General features: G+C 38.6%; 2 protein-coding genes across 16 annotated transcripts in view; both read right to left on the bottom strand.

Moving 5' to 3' along the window:
- Nucleotides 1-14649: 14649 nt before the first annotated feature.
- LOC27209084 lies at nt 14650-17111 on the bottom strand. 3 transcript variants are annotated; one of them, XM_016184595.3, is made up of 3 exons: nt 16669-17111; nt 15365-15484; nt 14658-15308 (listed from the first exon to the last, which is right to left on the bottom strand). In XM_016184595.3, the coding sequence occupies exons 1-3, from the start codon at nt 16708-16710 to the stop codon at nt 15300-15302; spliced, it is 171 nt and encodes a 56-aa protein (XP_016037968.1). In that variant the 5' UTR covers nt 16711-17111; the 3' UTR covers nt 14658-15299. The 3 variants fall into 3 exon arrangements, 2 of the variants coding, with proteins under 2 accessions (XP_016037968.1, XP_016037966.1); XM_016184593.3 differs by having other exon boundaries at nt 14658-15269; XR_006542131.1 differs by having other exon boundaries at nt 14650-15484; nt 16749-17111.
- A 3161-nt stretch (nt 17112-20272) lies between these two features.
- LOC6725013 (cAMP-specific 3',5'-cyclic phosphodiesterase) overlaps nt 20273-25057 on the bottom strand; it is a 105530-nt gene continuing 100745 nt past the window's right edge. For all 13 annotated transcript variants that reach the window (XM_039298059.2, XM_039298057.2, XM_039298058.2 and 10 more), the window contains one exon: nt 20273-24932. In XM_039298059.2, the coding sequence (XP_039153993.1) occupies nt 24729-24932 (204 nt within the window). In that variant the 3' untranslated portion in view covers nt 20273-24728. The remainder of the gene's footprint in view (nt 24933-25057) is intronic.

The following is a 25057-nucleotide window of genomic DNA, read 5'->3' as shown; positions in this document are numbered from 1 at the left end:
ACTTGGTCAAAATTACGAAACGTACTTATGTACATATGTACATACATGTGTATTTGAGTTTCCTGTAATAGCGGAAACCTCCGTTTTATATAATCTCTGAAATTTTTCAAGAATGCAGATAAAAGCCAAACGCTTGACGTTTCGATATCAAGAGTACAAATAATATAGCAACTCATTCGAAAAATATTTAATTCATAAATAGTTACAATTTAACAAGCATTGCTGCTTGTTTCTTATCACAAAAAAATAATAATAGTAAGCACTGGCAATACAGATTGAAAGCTATTTTTAAATAATATATTAAGTCACTTTTGTTGGGCACGAACTGTAGATCAACCACAGTGTTTCCTCCAGCTCACACATTCCTTGATTTTGCCACAGAAATGTATTATATTTCTTAATATTAAGCCAATCCAATCCATATGCAAAGCGGCAGTTGATCAATTGAGTGTGGAGCGTGGCCCACTGGTCCATTCCGGTTCGCAGCCCTTCAGAACGTACACCGTAAAAAAAAACGTTGGCAAAGTGCAAATTAAGAAAAAATACACACAATATAATGATATTTTTGAAAATATTGAAATCGATGATAACTTTGAAGCGAAATAACTAACATATACCCTTTTGTTTTGCAATTGAAATAGCAAATTTCTGTGTTTTTTTTCCTCCAAAACCACCAAAAAAAAAACACCCAAGTCTTCCGGGTTTGATCGCTGGTTCTCGGCTCGTGACACGTGACAAAAGAGGTTGTAGACAGCCTAATTTGATTAGAAAGAATCGTAACGAATATAATTCGAAAGTGAGAAGATACCAGAATTTATATCTGAAGTTAATTATGACATTCCTTGTAAGAAATTTAAGTACCTTTAGAATTAAAATTGCACCTCGCCCTGTAAAGTGTATATCGAATGTTTTGAGGTGGAAAGAGGGTATCCAGTGTTCGTATACCCTTTTGGTTTTGCCAGTTAGAACGATGTTTTCCGCCGTTTTGTTTCCATTTTATCTAACTTGCTGTAGCAACAAGAAACTCAACAAAAACACGAGCAAAATAACAAAACGAAATAAAACTCTGCGGTTGAGTTTCTATTTTCCCACGCGCACAGAAGGCGAAGGAATACGGGAAAAAAGAGAGGGCCAGATAGGCGATGGAGGGTTAAGCATTCGCTGGCTTTTATCACATTTGTGTTTTGTCAGCTTTTCCACGCACACTGGTGTCCGATTAACTTTTAAGAAGTTTCACGCACTTTGCCCCACAGCCTTGACACGCATGACGAATCGGCTACAGATAACGATTTATGTTGGGGATATAGGTACATACATATGTACATACACATGTGCAGGGACCCAGAGATCCATCCACTTGTCCTTAATCGAAAAGTAACAGTGTGTTGCATAACATCCTCGATCTATTGCGTTGCATTGTTCACTTAACAACACTGTCTTTCTTGGCCAATAAGGCATGAAGCCAGAAAAAAACATTTGGCGCGTGGAAACAAAATTGTAAGACCTTCCGCTTTGTCCAATAAAATATTAAGAAATAAACAAAAATTGGCAAAAAAAAAGAGAACTCACGAAGTCAGACATTCCGGGCTTCTCAAATTCGCTTCTTGAGAACGAAGTTCCTACTCTAGAAAATCGTTTTTAATGGAAATTTAAAACGCATCGGTTTTTTCCGCTGGTTTCAAGTGCAAAGCTATATGAACATAAATATATGCTGATAGATCAAATCGAAAGGGGGAGCAGGGGGTTTGGCTAAGAACCACTTGAAATAATTGCGAATAGGAAGCAACGTAAAGGTTTTACGATTTTTCAATTGCAAAAATATTTTCAAAAGAATTTTAAAGAATATATTATTGTAATTTTTATTGTCATTATTTTTTTTATTTTATTTATTTATGTGTAAGCTGCAGAGATACGTTTTTCAATTTTATTAAAAATATTCTTTGTTGGTTTATGATACAAAGAAAATTCAAAGAAATTGTGCAACTTATTCTAAATATTTTTTGCAGTTTTCTTTGATTATACAATTTTCATTCAATTTCGTCTCGAAAATGTTTGTAAATCGCCCAAATTATTTTTGTCATCACCTTTCGAAATATAAAGTTACAAGTTGGCAAATTGAGGTTTAGGCATTCTCGATTAATAAATGCCAAACAATATTATTATTGTTATTGAATTACAGGGCTCATTGTGTGTCTTTTCAATAATCAATAATTCCCGTTTCTCAAGCGATGTGAAAAATTGAATTTCGCTGGGTTTGTGCATTTTTCTGCATTTTTTGCGCTTTTTTGAACGGAAAAAAGTGTCAGCTAAAGTTGGCCAAAAGCAAGGGACCAAAGTGTACCAAACTGCGCCGTAGACACAACAACCACCCGAAATGAAATAAAATAAAATAAAATGAAATCAAATAAAGAAAATGCTTCGAAGGCCGATTCTGCAGGAAATGTCACCTTATACGACACGAGAAAAAATATTCGTTGACACGGCAGAATAAGTTGAACATTTCTGTCATGGATTTGAATTCAACATCTACGCAGTTGCTTCAGAGTTCAAGTCAATAAAAAAAGGCAAATGGCATGGCATATATAATATGTGTATGCTTATACATAATTCAGAGATATATCTGGGGAACTTGTTTCCAAGTTGGTGGAAAATTTTCCATCGGTGATTGTTTTTAAATACACAAAAATTAAGACAAGATGGCCAATAAAATACAGTACACAGTTTCATGAATTGCTCGAACGTTTTCTTCTTGTCTTGGCTTCGACGAAAAATCAAAAACTAATTTCGTAGTATACTACATAGTATTCCTGCCGATGAAAAGCCTGCCAGTTATGTTTCAAATTTTTCTTTTTAATTAAGAATAACTTTTTTTTTGGAAATTATGTACCTGTTCCTATGAGCATTCTCGAGGTACTAAAATATATCGGGTTGAAACTTGTTCAGACGGTAAATTTTCCATACAATAAAATAAAATAAATACATAAAACATACAAATAAAAGTGAACGCAAACGCAAATTAATGACACGTGTTGGTGATAAGCAAAGAAATATACAAAAAAATGAGAAAAATACAACAAAAAAAAAACAATTGAAAATATGGTGGAGACCCCTTTTCCACCGCCCCCTTTTCACCGCCCTGCCAACGCCCTTCACGAAATCCAACGAAATATGTATGCTGAGTTTTAAGCAGAATGTCAAAGATAAAGAAATTAGCATGAAATAATAAATTTATCTCGAGTGTGGTATCCAACTGTTGCCAGAATTAGAAAATAAAATGAAATTATTACAAAGCCGAAAAAGTCGTGAAATCTTTTTGTTATACTCTCCTACCTGTTGTTGTTATTTTAGTGTGTTTCTATTTGCACTGTTGTTGTTGTTGTTGTTGTTGCTGCTGTTGTTGTTCCTACATTTCGTCTACAGTTTCGTTTTTTATAAGTACGATACGCTACGCGGAAAAGGCGGGTCTTTTATGGTTCTTCAGGGAGTGTATGCAAAGTTGGGTGGGTGCACCATCTTTACAAACAATAAATAGTAATCAAACACAAATTGTGTAATAGCTTTAGAAGCTTGGGAATATGGTAATCTGGCTTGTGATTTTTAGAGACCAAATATCTATGAAGCCTAACCTGAAGTCATAAATAATATGCATTTCCAACACTAGTTAGTAGCAATATGTGCAACTACAGTCGTAAACAGTGCTGCATTTTATCTGATTCGTATTTGATTTTTAGATTTTCAAATGTTTGTATGAGATTTTTGCAGTCGGCTATGCCGATGATGATAGATAGATAGTCAGTCCGCAGTGAATGTTTTACTTTAGCGTAGTTTTTTCCGCCTCTGTTTAGTTTTGGCTCTTGACGACGAGTTTTCGGCGTTTAGATCATTGGCCCACCTATCTGCCCCAACAAATCCCCCCCGCCCTCCCCCCACGGACAGCAGGCCCCCTCAAATATGTTTCACATGCGCCTATGCCTATGTCTGCGAACTGGAAAGTCTTTAAAACTAATTTGCGAGCAAACATTATGGATTTTGGCAGCCCAAAGGCACAACAAAAATAATAATAGAAATACTTGAAAGGGAAGCAAGAAATTCGCGGTCGAATGTTAATTGCCGATAAATGTTTGGAGTCCCATGGAATCGAATGAAATCGAAGTAAAATGAACCAAGGGGCTAAATTGATGTTACAACTCTATAGGCAGACGGTTCGTGTGGCTAGAAAAGGGGTTAAAGTACGGCGAATTTCAGTTTGGCGGCATCACAGATTTTCTCGCTGTGTTCTAAAACATATTTATTCGGCGACATTTTGGCATCAAATCAAAAATTCGTACATAAACTATTTTTGAGGCGGCAGTTTCCCAAAAGGAGCGGTGCGGGGCGGGGGCGGGGGCAGGGGCATGGGAAGGGGGCTGAGGTTGAGTCGGCGGCTGGCGACTAAAACGTTTTGTTTTGGATTTATGTGATTTTGATGGAATCACTTGCAGACAACGGCGACAGCGTCCAAAAATAAGTGTAACCAGGAAGCCGGGCGAAGCAGAAGCGAACGCCGCCTTGGGCACACTGATCAACTTCAAAATGACCTGAAATTAAGTAACTAACTTAAATAACGGATGTTAAATCGAATGTGGCTCAAATTGCTAATAAACAATTTAAGCTGATCCATTAGGCTAACATCCAAATCAACATTCTCCGGTGTTGTTCTGTGCCGAAAAAGAGGCATACCCCAAACCATTTTCCATCGAGGGCATTTCGGGCGAATGGATAGAATAAATAGCCGAGCATACGAGTTTTCCATGTTAGATACTTAGCACGGGCTAAAAATCGTCTTGAACAATAGATAAATGTCATGCAGCTGGCTTCGGTTTGCTTTTGGATATATGCCTCTAATTCGACTATTCTAAATATACGCTAAAAACGAGAGGGCCCACAATGGAACTGACCACCTAATTTGGTGCGAACCCCCGAAATAAACAAGAAGAAAATTCATAGGCCGCGTAACCCCCGGTGGACGTGGACCAGATTCTCAAAGTGCAAACATCGGGGGCTCTTGGCATTTGCTCTTATCATTACCATATAGCTATTACCTATGCATGTGTGTAGGTAAGTTGTAGCCTGAGGATGCCGATTATGATGATGATGGTCTCGTGCCACTGTCAACATTTGCATATCACTTTCGTTTCGGTTGTTGATACTGGTAATGTGTAACGAGCAAATGTGTAACGAGTAATGTGTAACGAGAAAAGCAACATTGGACGAGATCGTCAGCGGAATCATTTGTATTTTATAACGTAAACCCATCACCTTTCGAACTATTTCATACAATATTCATTAAAATATTCACTTCATTCGATACTAACTATATAAACTTGATCTGCGTGTGAATGATCTCCTCTGTTTGACTTTCTTTCTGATTTCAAAACCGTTTTCGTATCTTTCGGGCAAATGGTAAATCTTGGGTGGATCAAATAGCTCCTTCTTTCCCGACCTCTCCTCGCCTTGCCCCTCGTCTCCTTCTCGTGTGCATTATCATTATCATTATCATGATGATCGTTTGTCGTCGTCTTAGGGTTTTTCGTTTCATTTGACAGACGTGAGAATTTTGTGAGCAAAGAAAACGGACAAATATACAAACACACAATGATAACAGAGCATATCTGGGCACACACACACACACACTTGCGCAGTGGAAAATGTTTCAGTGTCGCCCAGATACATATACTTATATCTGTGTACCGTGTAAACATATCGCCCAAAATGTCAGTTGCAACGACGCCCGAAAGATTCGGATACAATTCGCTGAACTTCACTTCAAAAAAAAAAGAAAAATAAATTGTATAATTTAAATTTTTGGATAAGTGAGTTTTTTTCTGCGGTTGTTCTAAATCAAATATTAAGACTGGCCCGTTGACAACTCGTGGATGTGGAATGGCTCAAAACAGCTGATATAAGAAAAAATCGCTTCGCTGGGAATTCCGACCTGCAGTAAAGACAAAAAGCGCGTTATCTCATAGATACACCCGTGTCTCTCACACATATCAAATGTGGCTCACACAAACACTAAATACTCGCTCGCTGCTCTAATTTCTTGATTACACTCGACCAGAGGCTGCACTGGGCCAAAAACGGCATTTGTCCAAGGGATTAGCATTCCAAATGGATGGCAAACGTGGTGCAATGACACACTTGAAGAAATTTTCGGTTGTGTTTCGCATTAAATGTCATTCAAAATAAATTTTAAAACTGTGCATGCATATTTGCTAAATGTTTTCAAAAGATATAACCATTTTTTTTTTTTTTTTTTTTTTTTTTTGTTATGTACATACATACATATGTATTACCTACCGCCTCCCTCCGCCCCTTTTAACCTGTCTATCGGTGTCTACGGGCTCGGTGGTGATGACAATCGTGATGATGATTACACAAGTGCGATGACAACCAAACGTAAGAGCATCAAAGAAAATGCAAACACTGAATTGTGTGTAAACAGAAATTGATAAAGGAAAAAATAAAAAAAAAACTGGGAACGCAGATAGAAGAAATAAAACTCTGCTGGATGAAGTGGTGCGTGGAGGAGCTCAATGGAGTAGAAACACCCCAGACACACAGTGGATTCTAGTTAAATTCATTAAATATTAGCTCGATAAACTCCATGGCTGCGTCAGCGAATCGTAAAACACTAAACACCTAGAAAAAGTTGCGGTGAAAACGAAGGCGGAGTAGTCAAACACTTTGAGACAGTTTTTCCAACAGTAAGTCCTCGTTAAGTGGGATGGTAAAAGTTGCATGTACCATGATGGAATCGGCATTCGACACTTAAATTCCATTGATAACCCTTGGCCACAAAGTCAATGGGAAAGTCGAACCTACGACGCTTTACTTCAATTGGAATTGGGGGTAGCTGATATAGTATGGTTTACAAGTGAAAAACTCTTACCACCGTTGTGATCGTCGCTAGTTTTTAATTTTTTATGATTGATTTGTGCGCGCTATTAAGATTCCATATCGATATCAACGGCGACGCGAGTCTTAAGAGTCAAAAGCCCACCGCCATAAAACAAAACTCGCTGGCGAGGGGTTCTATATGTATATATGTACATAACATAACGTATAGCGCAACAGGTGCGTATCAGGTTGCTAGGCCTATGCGCCACGCCCCCCAACCCCCACCGCCGCCCTCCTCGAAAGTCCAATTCCAATCGGGTTTTGGGTTGATATATATATATATTTTTATTCATTCGGCTGGATAGTTTGCCTACGGTATTGATAAATTAGGTTTTAAGCCCTTTCGCTTTACGCTTTGCGAGTTACGTGTTAGTTTAATGTTTATAATGTTTATATAATGTTAAAAAATAAAATAGCTCATTTCGGCAAAGAACATTTTTTCAGTAGTATTATTTTCCAGTTGGCAGATCTGTTGTTGTAGTTGAATACTACCAACATACTAACTCATCAAAAACGTATTCTAATACAACTATATATAATTGGATTACCCACTATGTGTTGCTATATATACTGAAAGTAACATAACATATTCCAATACAACTTTATTTTATGGGGTTACCCATTATATGTGTTGCCATATATACTGATAAGCGAGAAATTCCGTCTGCTACCCCGTGAATTATTTAAATTTGACGGAATTTTCCCCCTCGAGTTTTCGGCTGCGTGCGTGGGGGCGTCTGGAAAATTTTCCCAACCGATAGAGAGAAATAGGTTGTAACTTAGCGGTACACTTAGCGGTAATTAGTGACGAAAGTTGGACGCGCTAGTGCGGCCACTTGCGATTGGGGGCCTCGAGTCTCGAGTGCGTGAGTGACTGGCCACTTATGCCCATTGGATCCCGAAACCGGTACTCTGTGCCCCCTCCAAAGTTTACCGATCGATCTGGCTGGAAATCGGGGAAGGGTTCAGCCCCACTCTCTAATCTAATCGTGCAATTCCGCTGACCTCGCCTCGGTTTAAACTATCGTTCAGAATGTAATAAAAATCATAAAAAATTAAAAGTACCCACACAGATAGTGGTACATGCATAGTTTTTTTTTCATCTAGTTTCTAGTTTCTAGTTTCGGGTGGAATTGAATTCATTGAACTGGCCGTAGGCCCCTTGAGCCATCCGAGATAACCGTAGTTATGGTAGTAGTAGTAAGGCAAAGCATTTCTTGATTAATTTTACGACTCGGCGTGTCAAATGTCAAGGCGTACTTCTATGTGGTGCATAAGCGAGAGAATCATATTAGGGTCTTATATTACGATCGAAATAAGAGTCTGTTTTATATCGATACAATTATGCTTTGGATTAGCTTTGATCCACTTGATATGTAACTACGCAACGATATGCTTGTTCACTGGCGATCAGAATGTGAATCAGTGGCCAAACACATACATATGCATGTACATATGGCCCGAAAGTTCATGGGAAAAGCATTTAAATAATTTCGATTCAGTCCAGTTTAGCACGCGCAAAGGCAACCGAGCCGAGTCGAAAGAGAGGAATGAATACCAGAAATGCCGAGAAAATTCCAAATTGCTAAACGACACTAATCTAAGTTTTATTTAAATGACGAACCGAAAAACCGGAGACGGTGAATGGGATTCGGATTGGTTGACAGGGGGGATGGAGGCATTGGGTACCTGTTGCCAAGAAGTCGGCCTATACAGGTGGAAGTGCACTGGCAGAAAAGGGTTGAAGCAAAAGTGTAAAAAAAAAATAAAAAATAAAAAAAATAGCTAGCTACAATGATGCAGAACTAATTTGCAGGATAAGTTGATACCCGCCGAATTAGAATCATTTTGTTCACCACAACTTTTTCGCCAGTGTAGCCGAATGTTCTGTCCAAGTCGGCGACTCTCCCTCGGAGTCTTTGCATCTATTAGAATGTTTCATTAGGCGACCTTTAGCGGCCTCTTTTCCCCCGACTCTTTTTTTTCTTTTCTATATCTCGCCTCCATTGTTGTTGCTCCTCGGGTACCTGTTCTCTGATCCGAAATCTGGTGTTCAAACAGAATTTAGCCGACAATTAATACCAGGCTCGGGGTTCGTTAGTTTATTTATTTTTTGTCTCCTTTGCTTTTTTTTATTATTTTTATTTTTATTTCGTTTTTTTGTTGGGTTGCACAGGTTTCGTTATGAGCGTTATGCTTATGAGCGTAGGGCCGCGAGTTGGAGATGCTCAGATACAGTATCTTGTTTTAGAGGCTGTTGTATAAATTTTAATGAATGAGTTAATTCCCCGTTTCGTAGAACTGCCAATAATAATATTTAGTAGCCGCAGAGCATTGAACCTACTCCCGTCCTCACCTGTTAATTTTTTGTGTGTACCACAAGCGGGGGAAAAAAAATGGGCAAAAGACGGAATACGGAACGTATTAAGTTAATGAAGTTGTAGTGGCACTCGTGTCCTCGCTTCGTAAACTCGGCCGTAAATGTCATGCGAATTGTAAACAAAGTGTTTATATCCATCCATATCCGCAAACAAGCCCGCATAGATTTAGGTGGCCTAAGGTAACCCAATTTTCCATTTCAAATTTTCCACGGCTGCACACTGTAAATATTTACAGTGCAGCTGATAGGCTGACATGCATTCCTCAAATCATTTGGGATCGCGCAAGGTTGGCTCGGTTTATTTGTGATTATCTTAAGAAAATACTTTCGAATGTTTCAATAGCTATCTGTATTTACGAACTTTTGATTAGGGATGATTCCAACGATGACTGTGATGTAAATTGATGTAAAAAATGTAAAGCATTAGTAGAAGGTTCTACTTGGAATATTTAGTTTTGCTTGCAACTGTCTTCATGAGGCAGTTACTCTTCACATCAATTGGGGAACAAATTCAACTTTGCTCGGTGATCTGTCGAGAGATTATTGAATTGCGAGCAATCGCCGTCTATTTCGGTCGAAGATGTTTCTGGGTTCTCCAACTGTCGGATGACAAACTACTTAGGAGCACAAAAAATGCCAGATGTCATTGGCCCCGCACCCCCCAATGAGTCGTGAGTGTGTGTGTGCTTTGATCTCTGATTTTTCCCCTTTTTGGACAGTCATCGCCAAGATCTTCGATCGTTTAACAGCAACTAATTATGAAGCAATTCCATTGCAATCCCCGCGATCTTCGCTATTTTTACGTTTATTTGCTGACGCTTGTGTTTGCTCTCAAACACAATAAACAAAAAGGTATGCAAAAAGAAAAAAAAGACTAACACTTCGCATACATTTTACATTTATAGTTTCTAGTTTTTGTGAAGGTTGCCTTTGTTTGATTTTACGAGTCTTTCAAACATTTTTGTATTTTACGATCTAAGGCTGCTCCATCGACCAGTTGGATTTTGAATGGATCTTGATTGGATTTCTCCGAGAGTAAACCCAAGCAAGATTATCGGGCGGAGTCTATTTTTTTTGTTTTTGGGTTCGAAAGAAAGTCTATTTCTACACAGAAATTAATTAACATTTTTAGTTTTAAATTTTTGTTCCAACTTTATAGTTTTTCATATAAAACCGAAAAGCCACAAATAATAAATTCAGCATTTTATAAGCTCACTTGCTCGTTGCCAATAGCTAAATACAAAACGAAAGCAATGTGAACGTATGAATTTCGAAATAAGTTTCGATATCCGGAGCATATCTCGAACTGAAAGATTAGTTATGCAGCGGAAATTCTGATGACGCGGCGAATGAAACTTTCCGGAAATCCCCCAAGGAATTAAAAAGCACTAATCGCGGCCCGAGTAGGGACCTTATCGATATGCCTTAAAAGGTCTCCCAAATAACACGCTCCACTTCTCGGCCCCATGGGATGTTTGATATGTTTAGCTGGAAGTGCGAAAAAGGGGAATGAAGTGTAAACAAATCAAACAGGGGTTCTTGTGCGTAACCCCGATCACCAATGCCCCCACCAATGGACCCTCCCAACCCGCTTAGGCCCCTCTTAAGCCCCCCAATTCGACCCTCTTAGAACCCCAGCAAGGGTCGTATTTGCGGTCGCAGTTTGTTATCCATTCAAAGCAGGCGTTTCCGCTCATATTTGCAATTACAAATCCAAGCCAAAAATGCTGTGGAACTGGGCATACTCTCTACGCAAGTCTTAATTTATGCATTTCCAATTATTATTATAATGATAAATGGTTATTGTTTATTATAATATTGGTTATAATGGTTACTGCAAACCTTGTTATTCTCTGTATAATTGAAAGTTCTTATTATGTGTTATGAATACAGCATGATAATCTCTTATAAAGGGTATCATTAGGTGCGATAGCTGTGGGGCCAGTATTGCGAATCGTTCTTTACAAATATAATAACAAATATAACAACAAATATAATAACAAATACCATTGGGCAGCCCACACAGAGGCCCTATTCATATATTCTCAGGCTTCTTGCTTGGGCCCGTCAATGCCAAAAGTCAAAGTCTGACTCTGGATTAATCATCAATCAAAGAGCTGAAAAGCAGAGAGACAAAGCCGAGACGGCATAAATTAATCGCGAACTGGCGAAGACCCCAAGCGGGGTTCTCCTATCCGGATCTTGGGAAAGTATAGCACTGACGTCACAGCAGGCCCATTTTTGTTTGAGGGAGTGGAGATATCACACACCGATTAGCTCCACTCAATGGGCTCCTACTGTGGACAGTGGACAGCACTTCCGATCTCGCTGGTTATGTTTCTCTGTTTCTCTGCTGGGATCATAGGTCATCATCATATGGCTCGGAACTTCGTTGAAGGAGTTCTGTGGGATCTTCGCTCTGTTCCTCTTCTAATATCAATCCTTTGAGTTTTTATTTACCATCCAGGTCACTTGCTAATAGTTTTGCTTCGTTCTTTTCACTTTTGTCTTTTGGAAAAGTGTTGGATTTGGATCACGATCTTAACTTCGCCAAGAAGTGGCGTTCGTGAAGTGTATGCTCCAAAAAACACAAAATAATTAAAGGCACCCTCGATCGTGTCATAAGCATTTTGTGCTTTGTAATTAAACGAGGGGCAGAGGGGCTTCAGGGTAGAGGATCTGGCAGTTAATGCAAAAGGAGTCTAGGGTATGCAGGGTATGTGACAGTCTGTAGTGAAGTTGGTCTTTACATCGTTGTGAATACAGCGAGGGAGACATAATTGTATGAAACTGCAATATTTTTGATACTTTTGCTGGTATTTAATGAACATAAATTGAAGAATTTGTTGCTACAAATACTCAAGTGCAACATATTTGAAACTGAAAAATATCGTATTTTGCACTCAGACGAAAAACGGCAAGGGTATTGCAATATTCGATCTGCGACTGGACTCATCCTTTTTCGTTGATGCTGCCGCCGTGCTGATGATGTTGCTGCTGTTGCTGTTGCTGTTGCTGCTGCTGCTGTTGCCTCGCACATAATTGAAAGGAGTGAAGTGGCTTGTACGTGCGCCACATGCTTGCCATATGCCAAAGGAAACTGGCGACCAATTTATTTCCAACAACAAAAATGCAGGTCACGAAATGTTTAACCCGAAAGCCAAGGCAAAAGCAAAACAAAACATATACAAATCCAAATACAAATACATGTACAAGAAATGGGAAATGGAAAAGGCAAACATGCAGAGACATCGAAAGAAAGTCATTCATCCAGGCAGTTAGTCAGTCAGGCAGATTCGCCATAGGGGTTTACGGTTTTTGGCAGTCGGTTTTTGGGGTTTTTGGTTTTTGGTTTTTGGATTTCGGCAAGCGTTGCATTTTTTTTTTATTTGGGATTTGGGAACTAACCCCCGGAGTAGCGAAGTTCCCCTCGTCGCTCTGTGCAATCCCGCATTGCTGGCAAAAGGGTCCCTAAAACGATGGGCATGCGATGAATGGACCAACATCGCAGGAGTCTAGGGGCGCTACAGTGTGGGGCATGGATATAGTGTTTCTAATAATTCCCATTGCAGAAAACAAATAAAACACAATAGCATCTAATTGCAAACATATTTTTATTGAAATAATTACTATTCAAATAAAGTTGTTCATTTGTTTCAAAATAATGTACTTATTGTCAAGAACTTTGGCAATGTTATAATGTTTTTTTTTTTGGTTCTAAGCTGATGGCGCGCGCTGTGGTGCCTTCATTGCATAATTACCCTAATGCAGAGCCCGTCCCCCTAGAATTGCCCCTCCTCCCGTTCACGAAAATGGTTTTTATGAATCATAAAATGCTTGTTATGCTGCAATTTACGTTTGTTTTTGATACGACTATTTTACGAGTTTTTAATTTAAACACGCAAAGGGAATACTTGGCACCATATAATGGTATATCTGGGTATATATCCCCCGACACTCGTTTGATTGCCACTTAATTGGCGAAATACTTAACATCGGTCCAAATGACTGCATTCCCTATATATATATGTATTTTTTTTTTGCTTTTTGCTAATTATGCGAGTGGACAATTTCCACCCTTCTTCCATTATTTTCGGGTCTCATGAAGAGAGGTCTTCGACCCCGGGGAATTAGTCAAATATGTCATACGGAAAAACGCGAGTGGATTGACAGGCGGCAGCAGAAGCGAAAATTTCAACTACATAATATAAGACATAATATATGTATGCTAAAACTGAAACCCACTCATTTCTGCCGCCTTATGCAGACCAATTTATCAATCGGCGCCGGCTGAAAAGTAAGTTGTGCCAAGTGTATTGTCGCACTATATAACACTTGGTATTTATATAATATTTCGTCTTTTGTACCTGATAATAACTCTATGATAACGAAGAAAAGGTGCTTGGGATCAAAGTTGAACATCATAAGAGTTTATCTGTTTCAACACAGAACTAACTTGGTTAATAATATTCTTAGATTGTGGCTACATCAAAATGAATATTGTCACCGTGACTAAACTATTCGCAGTTGAATTACTTCGCAGCAGTACTCAACTCAGTGGATCACTTAACTTATTGGGTATCGATTTGGTTTTCCTCTTTTTTAGTTTCCGTATTTTGGTTGGCTGGCTGGCAATCAGTTCAGTTCAGTTCAGTTTGTGTCAAAGAAAAAAAACCAAACCACCGACAAAATATCGTAAGAGGAACATGGCAGGAAAGTGATAAAAGACATTTTGTGTGTATTTCGTGGGGCCCCTTTAACCCCCTTAACCCCTTGGTGCCCACCACCCTTGGGCTCTTTGGGTCTCTCAATATTTCAATAACTTTTTCTAAGGTTCAATGACTTGGCGGCTGCTACACTTTATTTTTTGTACTTCTGCCGCTTTTGTTGGCAACGCACGGTAAATTTAATCATCATTATCACTATCGCAAGTCAGCTGTTTGCCGCACATCACTCAATTAACAAGACATTCACAAAATAATGTGTCTCCAAGCTACGAGCTACAGATCCCCCAGGTTACCCCACAAAAAAAAAAAAAAAAAAAAAAATGGAATGGAATGGAAACAACAGACCACACTAAACTAATAAAGAAGGCAGAAGATTTACCAACGCAAAGAGAAAAGAGGGGCCCCCGAAGAAAGTCTGAACTTCGCCCCCTATAAAAAAAATCTTGGGTGGGGCGGGGGGATGTGTCTATATAGTGGGGAGGTCAAGTTACAAGTCGAGGATCAGCGTGCTAATGACCGACAATTGCAACAGAGATGTTGCTTCTGCGGCGGCTGCCAACGCAAAGGTGCCTCAATAAAAATCGTGCAGGAATTGTTGCACTGAAAGAAAATCTATGCGAGAAATGTGCAGAAGACTATTGCAGCAATTAGTTGGTACATTTTGTGTGTATTTATTCAAGTTTTTCCATATTCGATTTTAATGTCTGTAAATAGCCACTAAAATCTGGCAGTAAAAGTGTTGTTTTAAATAGCTGTAATTTAGAAATTTAAATATTTACAAACATATTAGGTGTTTTTTATTTTCCTAACCATATTCCCAGTGATTGCAAAATGCTGGAGGGCAGATCGCAGCAGCTTAAGCCGCCCGATGTCCTGCGGTGAGGCCCCTTGAGATTCTGAATATTCTCTGTACATATCAGGCTGCTAATTAAGGTCACACTTCGCTGAAGATGACCGCAACATTTGTTGGAACGGGGATTGCCATTGGAATTGGGTTTTTCTCGATGTAACACCCGTCCTGACAACTCAAGTAAGGCGACACCCCAGGTAGGAAGGTAGGAAGGTAGGAACTGGTCTTGAGTGGGTTGTCCTGGCTCTCGCACTCGTCCTTTTCCCTCTGCACACTCGTCGAGATATGTATGGTCACACTGAGCGAAATAATGCCGTTAAATGGATGGGGGTAGATTGTTAGATTCTTGTACACGCGAAACATCTTGCGATTGCTTGATAGATAAGAATTAAAATAATCCAATTTAAGCAAACTATCTTTGAAAAATAGAAACATTTACTCGAAAAGAGTGAGATTAGTAGTGCGTACATGATCGATCTGCTGGTCTCTTGATTGATTGTCCTCGGGGATTGAGTACTCTTGAGTACTCCCTATTGAGTTTCCACCAGGATTTTGACTCGTGTCCTTGCAAATACGAAACACAGCTGTCTACAAAAAAAAAGTGTAAGTAATCGGGATTATGGAAAGGTAAAGGTGCCGAGTGCCAAAGAAACGTTCAACACCTCTTGGTCGAACAGGGGAAAACACCCTAAGTATCAGGCTTAAACCATCACAGCTTGCGGTTTCCGCCGGCTTAGGAAATAATTCTCTTGTCAAAAACAAATAAGTTTGGGTTTTGTCCATTAACAGTTTCTTTCTTTTTTTCTTTGTAGGAAGAAGTCACAAAATAACAAACAAACAAACAAGGATAAGAGAAAAAATCAGCGATTAATCGAGGACATCGGATACTTCAGGTAAGTTTGATAAATGTTCTAAATCTAAACTGGCTTAATTGGCCAAATATGTGTATCTGAAGGGTTCGTTTTTCATTTGTTATTCAAAAATACTTTGAAGTCACGAACCAAGATTTTATATGCGATACAATGAGAGAAAGTAATTGCGGTTGAAGTTATCCGAGAGTTTTTAGATTATTATTTAGCCTCATTCACTGAAATCAAAACAACAAGAGCAACTTGTTTCACTAAGGAATTCCCCAATCAGTCCAATTGCGTGTGTCATTTTTGAGCAATCTGGGGAATATGAGATTTGTTGCTCAACTGTTTTCGCCAACTAATTTTTCGGCAATCGCAATCCATAAAAGATGATTGTGATTAGGGGATCTTTTGATGTGTGCGGTGGGCTAAGGGCCACGATCACTTCGATGGCCAACTAGTAGCCATCTGGAGCAGGACACACGCACGACGAAAGCAGAGGCAATTTGCCCAAAAACAGTACGGGGATGCAGGGTATGGGTATGACCATCATAATTTGGGTGCACGAAACGATCCGACATCCAATAAACGTCAATCGGCTCGGTACCATGATTAGCGGGTCTGGAGAGGATGTCTTGTCCGTCTGGACGCTCTGGTCACTTCCAGGGGACCCCTGAACACCGAAACTCGTTTTCATCTGCGGGCGACAGCTGTTGTTGTCGTCCTCACTCGGTAATTGCCAAGTGCCAGGGCCTACTGTACTTGTGCCAATATTAAGAGGGCCTCTGTTGCCATTTGGCAGATCACAGTTGGCATATACTTGCAGATTTGGGATTCAATTATATTTGAAATTAATGTCACAGTTAAGGTATCGCTTTATGGGATTTTGGGAAATAGTTTGGTCACTTGTCTTGGGCGCACCTTGGGTGAACAAACTGTAGCACAGTGATCTGTGTGCGGCATCCCGGGGAACAAAAAACAAAAGGAACTGGTATCCTTACAGATGGTTATTAACCCAGACGGCTCGTCTGTGTGATGTTGTTCCTGGTCGTTTGTTGTTTGTCTAAAACAGGATCCTCGACTCAAAGGCCTCGTCGCGTTTCCAGTTTCCAAGATCTTGTATATTTTTGAGCTTTTGTTTTGATTCTCGTTTCTATACGCCGGCCACGCCTGCCCAAGTTCAAAGTTCCCCTTCGTCCAGACTCCTCTGCACTACTGACTCATCGGCGCAGACAGACGGGTTCAACTGTACTTGCCGCTGACGCTATAAATTAAAATTATGTTGTAAGCACACAGCCACGCATGCGCACACGCACTGGCAAAAAAGAGCGAAGGAAAAATAATAAAGCAGACAACGGGGTCCGGTTCCCTGGCAAGAAAAAAAATGAAATGAAAAGAAAAGAAAAGAAGAGAATATTGCGAAACTAAAGAAAAGAAATGCAAACACAACTGAAAGCTTACGCCAAACAAGATGCGAAATCTGGAGTCGAAGTTCATAATACCGTGTAAAACCTTTTAAAAGAATTTCTTGAAAAGAATCTTCCCAAACATTCAAAGCAATTCTTTAGACTGAATTTAAAATTTGTTATTTTTTTTTTTTTTTTGTTAATTTGATGCTTAGGGTAATCCTTAATCATTCTTCAATCCTCAAAGAAAGCAAAAGCAGAGCGAAAGGAAGAAGACGATGTATGCAGCGTTGCTGAAAATTGCAGCTTGCAACATTAACATGTTTTATGTGCCACAGATCCGATCCGATATCATCCATACCGATTGGAGCTTGAGTCAAGAATTGCGTTGCACTGAAACAAAAAAAGTTCAAAGTTCGATCAGATGTGAGGAAAAAACTTTATAAAATAAATATTTGCCTCTATAAGAATTAGCTACATTCTCCAAATTCCAAAACATAACCCTATTATAATTGTTGTAGGATATCTTTTCGTCTGATATTTTTCTCTGTGTTTCCGAGCTTTGGACTTCATTTAAATCGATGCAGATCGTTCTTGTTCCCTTTTGCACTCGTTGACGAGGGGGGTTGAGGGAGTGTGCCGGGTTTTCCCTTTTTATTAAGGAAGTCGTCTCGTCTCCTGCGGAAGGAAGTCGCGCCTGTTCCGCAATTCACTTGGGATAAGAAGTTTCACATGGAAAAAGATTCGCACCGCATGAATGCAAATTATCGCAGAAATGTTATTGAACTTTTCCAAGTGCAAAAAATTAGGTTGCAAATGAGATACATACATACATAGGTATATGTATGTATGGGGAGAGGATCAGAAGGATATGTATATATATATGTATATGTATGTATATTGGTATCTGTTCCATGTGTAGGCAATAACACTGTTTCCTCATCGTTTTCAATGCTTTAAATGCTCCTGAAACGCCTACAAATGCGCAGGGGTAGTGACAGAGACGCGTTTAATTGCTTTATTTCTCTGACCAGGCCAAAACCAGGCACATGGAAATGGGATGTGAGAGTCGTAATTTATTGCAAACAAATGAGAAGTATCCACTTACAGGGCATCCAATTGCCTTCGTTTCAATTGCCCATGCCCCCTGCCCTTGAAAATATTGCGAGGGAGTCATTGAGAAGTCACAGATGATTTGATCTTTCCGATGGTGTTGTATGTGCGGGTCAAATTCTCGTTGGGGTAGGTAAAAGAAACAAAAAGATATATATTGAACGGGAAGAGTAGTTGGGTTAACAGGGGAAATATATAGCCAAAATTGGCAAGCATCTTATATAATTTATTTGGCGTTATTAAAATGTAAAAATCGAACTGTGGGGGAAACATTTATTGGTAAATAATATTCAAGAAAGTAATTACCAAATGCAAATGCTCCCAAACCACCACATCGCATTATGGCTCATTACAATCCCCATCGCTTGCAATTCAATTAAAATGCTTGGCCCCCCACACACAGAGACACTACAGTGATTCCCATTGCCTAAAGGACGAAAACGATGTGTGTACGTTGTGAAACAGCCATTACACATGTAAATCGGGAATCGGAGTCACCGAGAACAAAATAACCCCAAGGAAAACAAGCCGAGCGATAAGCTGAAAATGCACACATTTATATGTTAAAGATGGAAAACTGATCAACATATATAATTACCGAAATTTTCCATATGCAACGTGTGAACCGGGAACTGAAAACGGGATCGGGGACATGAACGTGACCTGCGGCTCCGGGGTGAGGGGGAAAATCGGAGACGAGGCGGGGACGCCAGATAATGTGGAGTAGGGAAACCGTTGACAACAACGCGGAGATTGTGAATGTCTTTGGTCATTGGGTTACGGGGGGATGGGGACGGGAAAGGGGACAATATGTGGCAGATCAGGGGTTAGTTTCGTATTAACATAATCAATGGAGTACAGTGGACGATCAGTAAAGGGAATAGGAATGCTTACAGTAGTACCGGGTTAATATTACTACTCAAATTCACAGTAATGTCTTGTTTTATTTACCATACTGAAGTATCTTAAACATTACTTCTTATGATCTGAGTTAAATTCCTATTCCTTGGAGAACTTTCTCAACGATTGACCACTGTGTTCCCTAAGGGTTCAACTTAGCATCTAAACCGTACTTGAATGCACTTACGGAAAATCTCCAATCAGCAGCCACGACCCCCTACTGATGAGAGTTTCTTGGGCTCGATTCCGATTTTTTACGGCATGGAAAAAGATACGGAGAGACAAACGGATGGCCCTGGTATTGAAGAGATTTGTGCAAGAGGCGGGGGTAAAGGGACATGGAGATCCTCCAGTGAAGTGGCAAAAGCGACGTGAAACATTTTTAGAAAAAAAATGGGAAAAAAAGGATAAACGTTCCGGCCGACAAGCACTAACGCATATCAATAGGCGGAGGTCAGAGGAAGCGATTAACGCTAAACACTTGAAAGAGCAGCCCAAAAATCAAGAAAACGCAGAAGTGAAGAAACCCAAAAAAGATCGGGGATGCATACTTATGGAGTGTGCATGTCTTATCTGCTAGCACATAAAGTGCCAAAAATTATGGCAAGAGGAAATTGACAGTGTTGTCTGTCAAAGTCAGGCGGCAACGTGAGATCAAGGGTTGCATTGCAAGTGGCAAATGTGGGCACTAAACGAACCAACGCAACAAGCATGGTTTGGCATAAATTCCATAATTATATAATACATGATTTTAAATTGTATTTAAGTAAGAGAAATGGCAAGATTGCAAAAGATTGCTGTTTGTTAAAACTAAACAAAAAATGAAGACCGTTTGCTGTGACTGTTTTTTAAAGTAGAAAGTATAAATTTATACATACATTCTACACAACCACGCATAAAGCGCCACCTGTCGCTGGGAGTATGATTTTCGCTGCTCAATTTGCAGCATACTTTTGCGCTGCAGCAAATCTATTGCATGCTTTTGGGCCGCGCTAAACTTTAAAAATGAACTAAAAAAAGCTTAGTAAACTATATTCCCCAACAACATTCAAAAGGCTAGAATTCCGAATTTTAGAACCGCCCTCGCATAAATAAAGCAACTGGAATATTTTTAAATATTATCTTTTCATTTATTTGGATTTTTTAATTTTTCATTTTCATTTTTAGTCTGTATTCCGTAATCATTCAAATCTGTTCATAATGCCACCTTCTCATTTTTTTTTTACCATTTATCATTTGCCATGCGGCCTTTTTTTAAAGCCAGGGAGTGACCTTTGTTCTTAGATTTCATTAATATTACTTACTCTTGCATGCAATTATGTATTTGACTTGGGGTTTTCTCTTTGTTTTCAGGTTAGATTTTCATTGGTTTCATAAATGATTACGCTTTTCACATACATAACTACATATATATACATAGAATATACATATATATATATATATGCATATGGTAATTCTGAGAGAGGCAAAACATAACCGAAACAATACATAACTAAACAACAAAAGCCAGCTCGTTACTACATACATGTATATATTTATTATTTTGGGTGAATCAGCCTGGGTAAGCCCTATTTGGTACTATAGTACACCCGATCAGTTTCCGTGGTAAATAACTTGCCGATAACTTTCCGCGTTCTAATTTCCGTTTCCTTTCTCGGTTCGTTTATCGAAATCCCCAGAATTTTGATCCGGCAAATCGCTGTCCGTGTACTCGTTAGTGTTGCCATGTATGTGTGTGTTTGTTTCTTCTGTAGTTGTCCTTGTTGTTGTGGGTGAGCTTTTTGTATATGTAATTGTATAAATTTCCAAAAAAAAAAAAAAATGCCTAACTGTTTGCCCAGTAACGCCAGCGTTACGTGTTCTATATGTATATAATATCTCCCGATTCTCCGCTCGATTGAAATGCCGACGACTTGCGAGACGAAAGGACTCGCTAACGATCGGCATTTCAAGCGGCATGTCCTTTGCTTTCTTTCTCTCTTTCAAACAACCGTCGTCGCCAGCGCACAATTTATGGTATTTCTTTTAAGAATATTTCTTGTATATTTTTTGTTTTGTGTTTGCATTTTTGTTTTGCATTCGTCTTTGGTGTTTTCTCATTTCATTATAGTACAAAACGTGCCATTTTCAATATCGCTTGTATTATTTTTTTCTCTCTCTTCTTTTTCTTTTTCTTTTTCTTTTTCGATTTTGTTTTTTTTTTTGTTCCGGTATTTGGTTTAATTTGTTTGTCGCCTGTTTTAATATATTTATAGATACATATATTGTAATACATATTTATATATATAGGTATTAAGTTATCTCAAAAAAAAGTTCTCATTTACGGCTAACAGCACAACAAACAGTTTTCATTTGGTTTTTCTTCGGCAACTTTACTCGTTATTCCCAATAAATTTGGCCAACCTGTGCTACAAATGCTGATCTCTCGTTACCCACACATATATGTAAATATTTACTTGCTTATTTCCCGCCACATATGTGTTAGTGGGTATCCTCAATGACATATGATGCTACAAAACTCTATGTGTGCATATATGCGTGATTTTTAAATAGTTTATATACACTGATATAATTGGCGGCACGTCGATAGGAAAAATCGGATAAAGTACAGTAGTTGGGGAAGAAGGGGTATGGTATGGGGAGGGGAGGGGATTGGAGGGGAGGAAGGAGTACGAATCGAGTGCCTCTACTAGACGATTCAATTTCAGTCAAAAATTGATTTGGGGATTTGGGAATTTGGGGGACGGGGTGATAGGATAGATAGATGCCTCTTTAACTCTGTGGTAACTTTCGGATTTACTTGGCATTTTCTAACAATTACATTTAGATACTTTTCGACTTTTTCACTATAAATTGCTTGTTCTTATGGGGCGCCCTGCTTGGGGTTATTTTCACGTGTGGCCTTGGACTTTAAGTTCATCGAATTACACATACACATACAACATCTGGTTAGGTTATGTTTCAAACTCGAGTATACATCAAATGTCCGTTACTGCATATATTCCTAGTATATATCTATATATGTGTGTTGGTATGCATATGCATATAAATTTAAATGTTCGGTTAATACTCTGGTAAATTACATAATCGTATAGCTATAGCTACACACGCACCAGTGCCGCGCTTGCTGCGGATTCTCTGTAGGTTTTCATTTCCGGCTTTATGGTTCTGCGGAAAGAGTTCACTCGCAGGAAAATTCGTGTTACAAATACAATACAATACTAGTTTATTTTTCTGTTTTTCGCTTTTATTTTGTGAGAGGAGAAAAAAGTCATATGGTTTTTGTTTTTGTTTTTTGTTTTTTTTTTGTTTGTTTTCTTTCTTTTATTTATTTCACTCAATTTGTTAAAGTAGCTTTTGGTTTTTGTTTAAGTTTGCCATGGACTTGCCGTCATTTTTGTTTTTGTCGCAACTATGGTTCAATTAATAATATATGTTTGTATGTAGGTAATATATCTTGCTGTATTTGCTGAAGGTCGATTAAGTTTCGAAAAAAGTAGTTCTGAAGCGCACATTTACAATGCTGCTTAAATTGCTATAAAGTATCTTGTTCTTCAACTTTCCATCTCGCTTTTAATGATATTTTTAGACCATCAAGGTTCCACTTCATTTCATTACATTTCATTCACATATCATATTATATATATATATATATATATTTATATATATTTGTAATTAAAAAAAAAACACTATTTTATGCGCGGATCCTGCCCGCTTCAACACAAAAAAGAAATTTATAGCACTAGGTCTGAAAAAATAATGTTTTTGGGTAATAAATTAATAACAATAAAACATAATGTAAACAATAGTTAAATTATGCGCGTTTAGAATTTGGCCTGCCACATTGATCGATCCGCGCACCAGCGCCAGTATCGTGACTTTACATATGCATATAGGATATATCTATATATTGTATAGGTTAGGTTAAGTAATCATATTATAGCCAATGACTTTTTGGGATTATATCGTTTGTGTTGTTATTTTGCTTTGCTTTGGTTTTACAGTTGGAAAACTAAACTGCTTTTGTGCTTGAAGAGTCTTTTTTTTTGTGGTGTTCGCTTTGTAAATTGTGTGTGTTATGTTTGTTCACTAAATTCATGAAAGCTCCGTCTCTTTCTTGTCCTGGTGTCTTGTCTCTTTCGTTTTAAATTTGTGTGGCTCAGTAAGTAGCTTAGTAACTAGTAAAATAATGGTATAAGTAATATATAGCGAAAAATATTTGCGAAGACAGCGTTTGAAACTAATTTTCGGTTTATCTCCCTACGTTCTCTTGTCTCCTTTCATTCTCTTCTGGAAGCAAATCAAATTGCAATTCAAATTGAAAATTGAAATGGAAATTCTTTAGCTAATTGTACAATAGTTTTTCCTTTTCCACATTTTCCACTTAGCTCCCTATTTATGTGTGTTTTTGGCTTTGTTTTCATTTTAGTTTAGCTGCAATGCAACATTTGCTAGCCGCTTGATTTAAATTCGAGTCCAACATTTAAATTATTTACAAATAATATTAAAAAAAATATTTATATCATATATATTACTATACAACTACAGTCTGGCTGTAGACTGTTCCTTTCTTTTCTTTCTTTCTTTTTTGTTGCTTGGGGTTTTGGGTTGTGGATTTAGATTTAGATTTAGATTTAGAATTAAATTGGTTTCAACTCGGTTGGCTTTCAATTTTGGTTTAATTCACTGGGTTCTTACACTTTACATGGTTGATTTTCTTTCGCTTCTGTCGCTGTGGTCTAAATTATAAAAAAAACTCCATGTGTTGCTGTTATCGTTTATCGGTTAGGTCTAGCGTTATCAATCAAGTAAAATAAATCTGTTTGGGCATGCAAAACATTAAAAACTTAATAACTTCTCTTAAGCTAGGTCATATTAATTATTCCTTTTCGTTCGCCTGATGCTCTGTTTTAAATATTTCACTTTAGTCAAGGGATTAAAAGAGGAGACTCAGCTTAGGGGGCTTCCTCTGATGGATGCACTACTTCAGATGAATTTGACAAAAATCATTTACCTACACATGCAACAAAAATTGTATATATATAAAGGGCAGGGGAACTGGGGATTCTTTGGGTTTGGGGCGGGAGTTTCGGTATCGTCTTATTATAACTTATCGATTTTTTCTCATTATCTTTGCTTTGTCTTGAATTTAGTGTGTCTATGTTTTTTTTTTTAACAATATGTACGATTTTATCTTAGTTAGCTCTGCCTCCTCCTCCTTTTCCGTGTATTTTCAACATCAATCTCGGGTTCCATTAAGTAAATTTCTAATTTCCTTTTTCGATTTTCTCTAGACTTTATAGGTTTAACGGTAGTTTTGCTATTGCTGTTTGGATTTTTGTATGCGTTTAAACATTGGTTTAATATTTCCTTACTTGGGTTTTTGGTTTTTTTTTGTATTTTTTTTTTTTGCATTTTTTCCAAGAGTTTTTCTTTGTTTTTTTTTTTGTTTTTCGTTTTAGGTTTTTGTTTGGTTTTCTGTGTTAATAGTAGTCACTAACGTAATAGGAAAAAGTTGTGAGCCTTTTCCTGCAATTTGCGATAAATTCCCACGACTCTCCGTCACATTCCACCGTGTTGCGGTTGGTTTTGGCAGCCACCCGTTCTTGGTGCCACTCCCCCGCCTGCGCCGCCACCGCCCCCAGCCCCGCTTAGCGCGGAGGCGGCGGTGGTTCCGGTGGTGCCTGTGGTGGTGCTCTCGCCGCCACTCTCGTCGCCCTCCTCCAGCTCGGCGAGGTTCTCCTGGTCGGATTCCTCAAGGGTTACCTATTCGTTGCACGAAATGCATCAATGTTATTGCGAGTGTGACTTTCGTTTGGTACTTGAATTCAGAACTGACATGGATTTTGAAAGCACAAATGCCTATATAACCATGTCAGTAACTGATTTCT

The sequence above is a fragment of the Drosophila simulans genome, chromosome X (genome assembly GCF_016746395.2).
Source record: "Drosophila simulans strain w501 chromosome X, Prin_Dsim_3.1, whole genome shotgun sequence".
NCBI classification, from domain to species: domain Eukaryota; kingdom Metazoa; phylum Arthropoda; class Insecta; order Diptera; family Drosophilidae; genus Drosophila; species Drosophila simulans.
The sequence above is the reverse complement of the archived record's forward strand: the minus strand, read 5'-3'. Positions and strand labels throughout refer to the sequence as shown.

Bases quoted from the DNA above. Each gene is read 5' to 3' on its own strand.
- LOC27209084 (XM_016184593.3), bottom strand. From the start codon at position 16,710: ATGCCGCACACAGATCACTGTGCTACAGTTTGTTCACCCAAG. The intron at 15,485-16,668 runs GTGCGCCCAAGA...TTTTTTTTGTAG, and splicing joins CTACAGTTTGTTCACCCAAG to ACAGCTGTGTTTCGTATTTG. The intron at 15,270-15,364 runs GTACGCACTACT...TTATCTATCAAG, and splicing joins GAGACCAGCAGATCGATCAT to CAATCGCAAGATGTTTCGCG.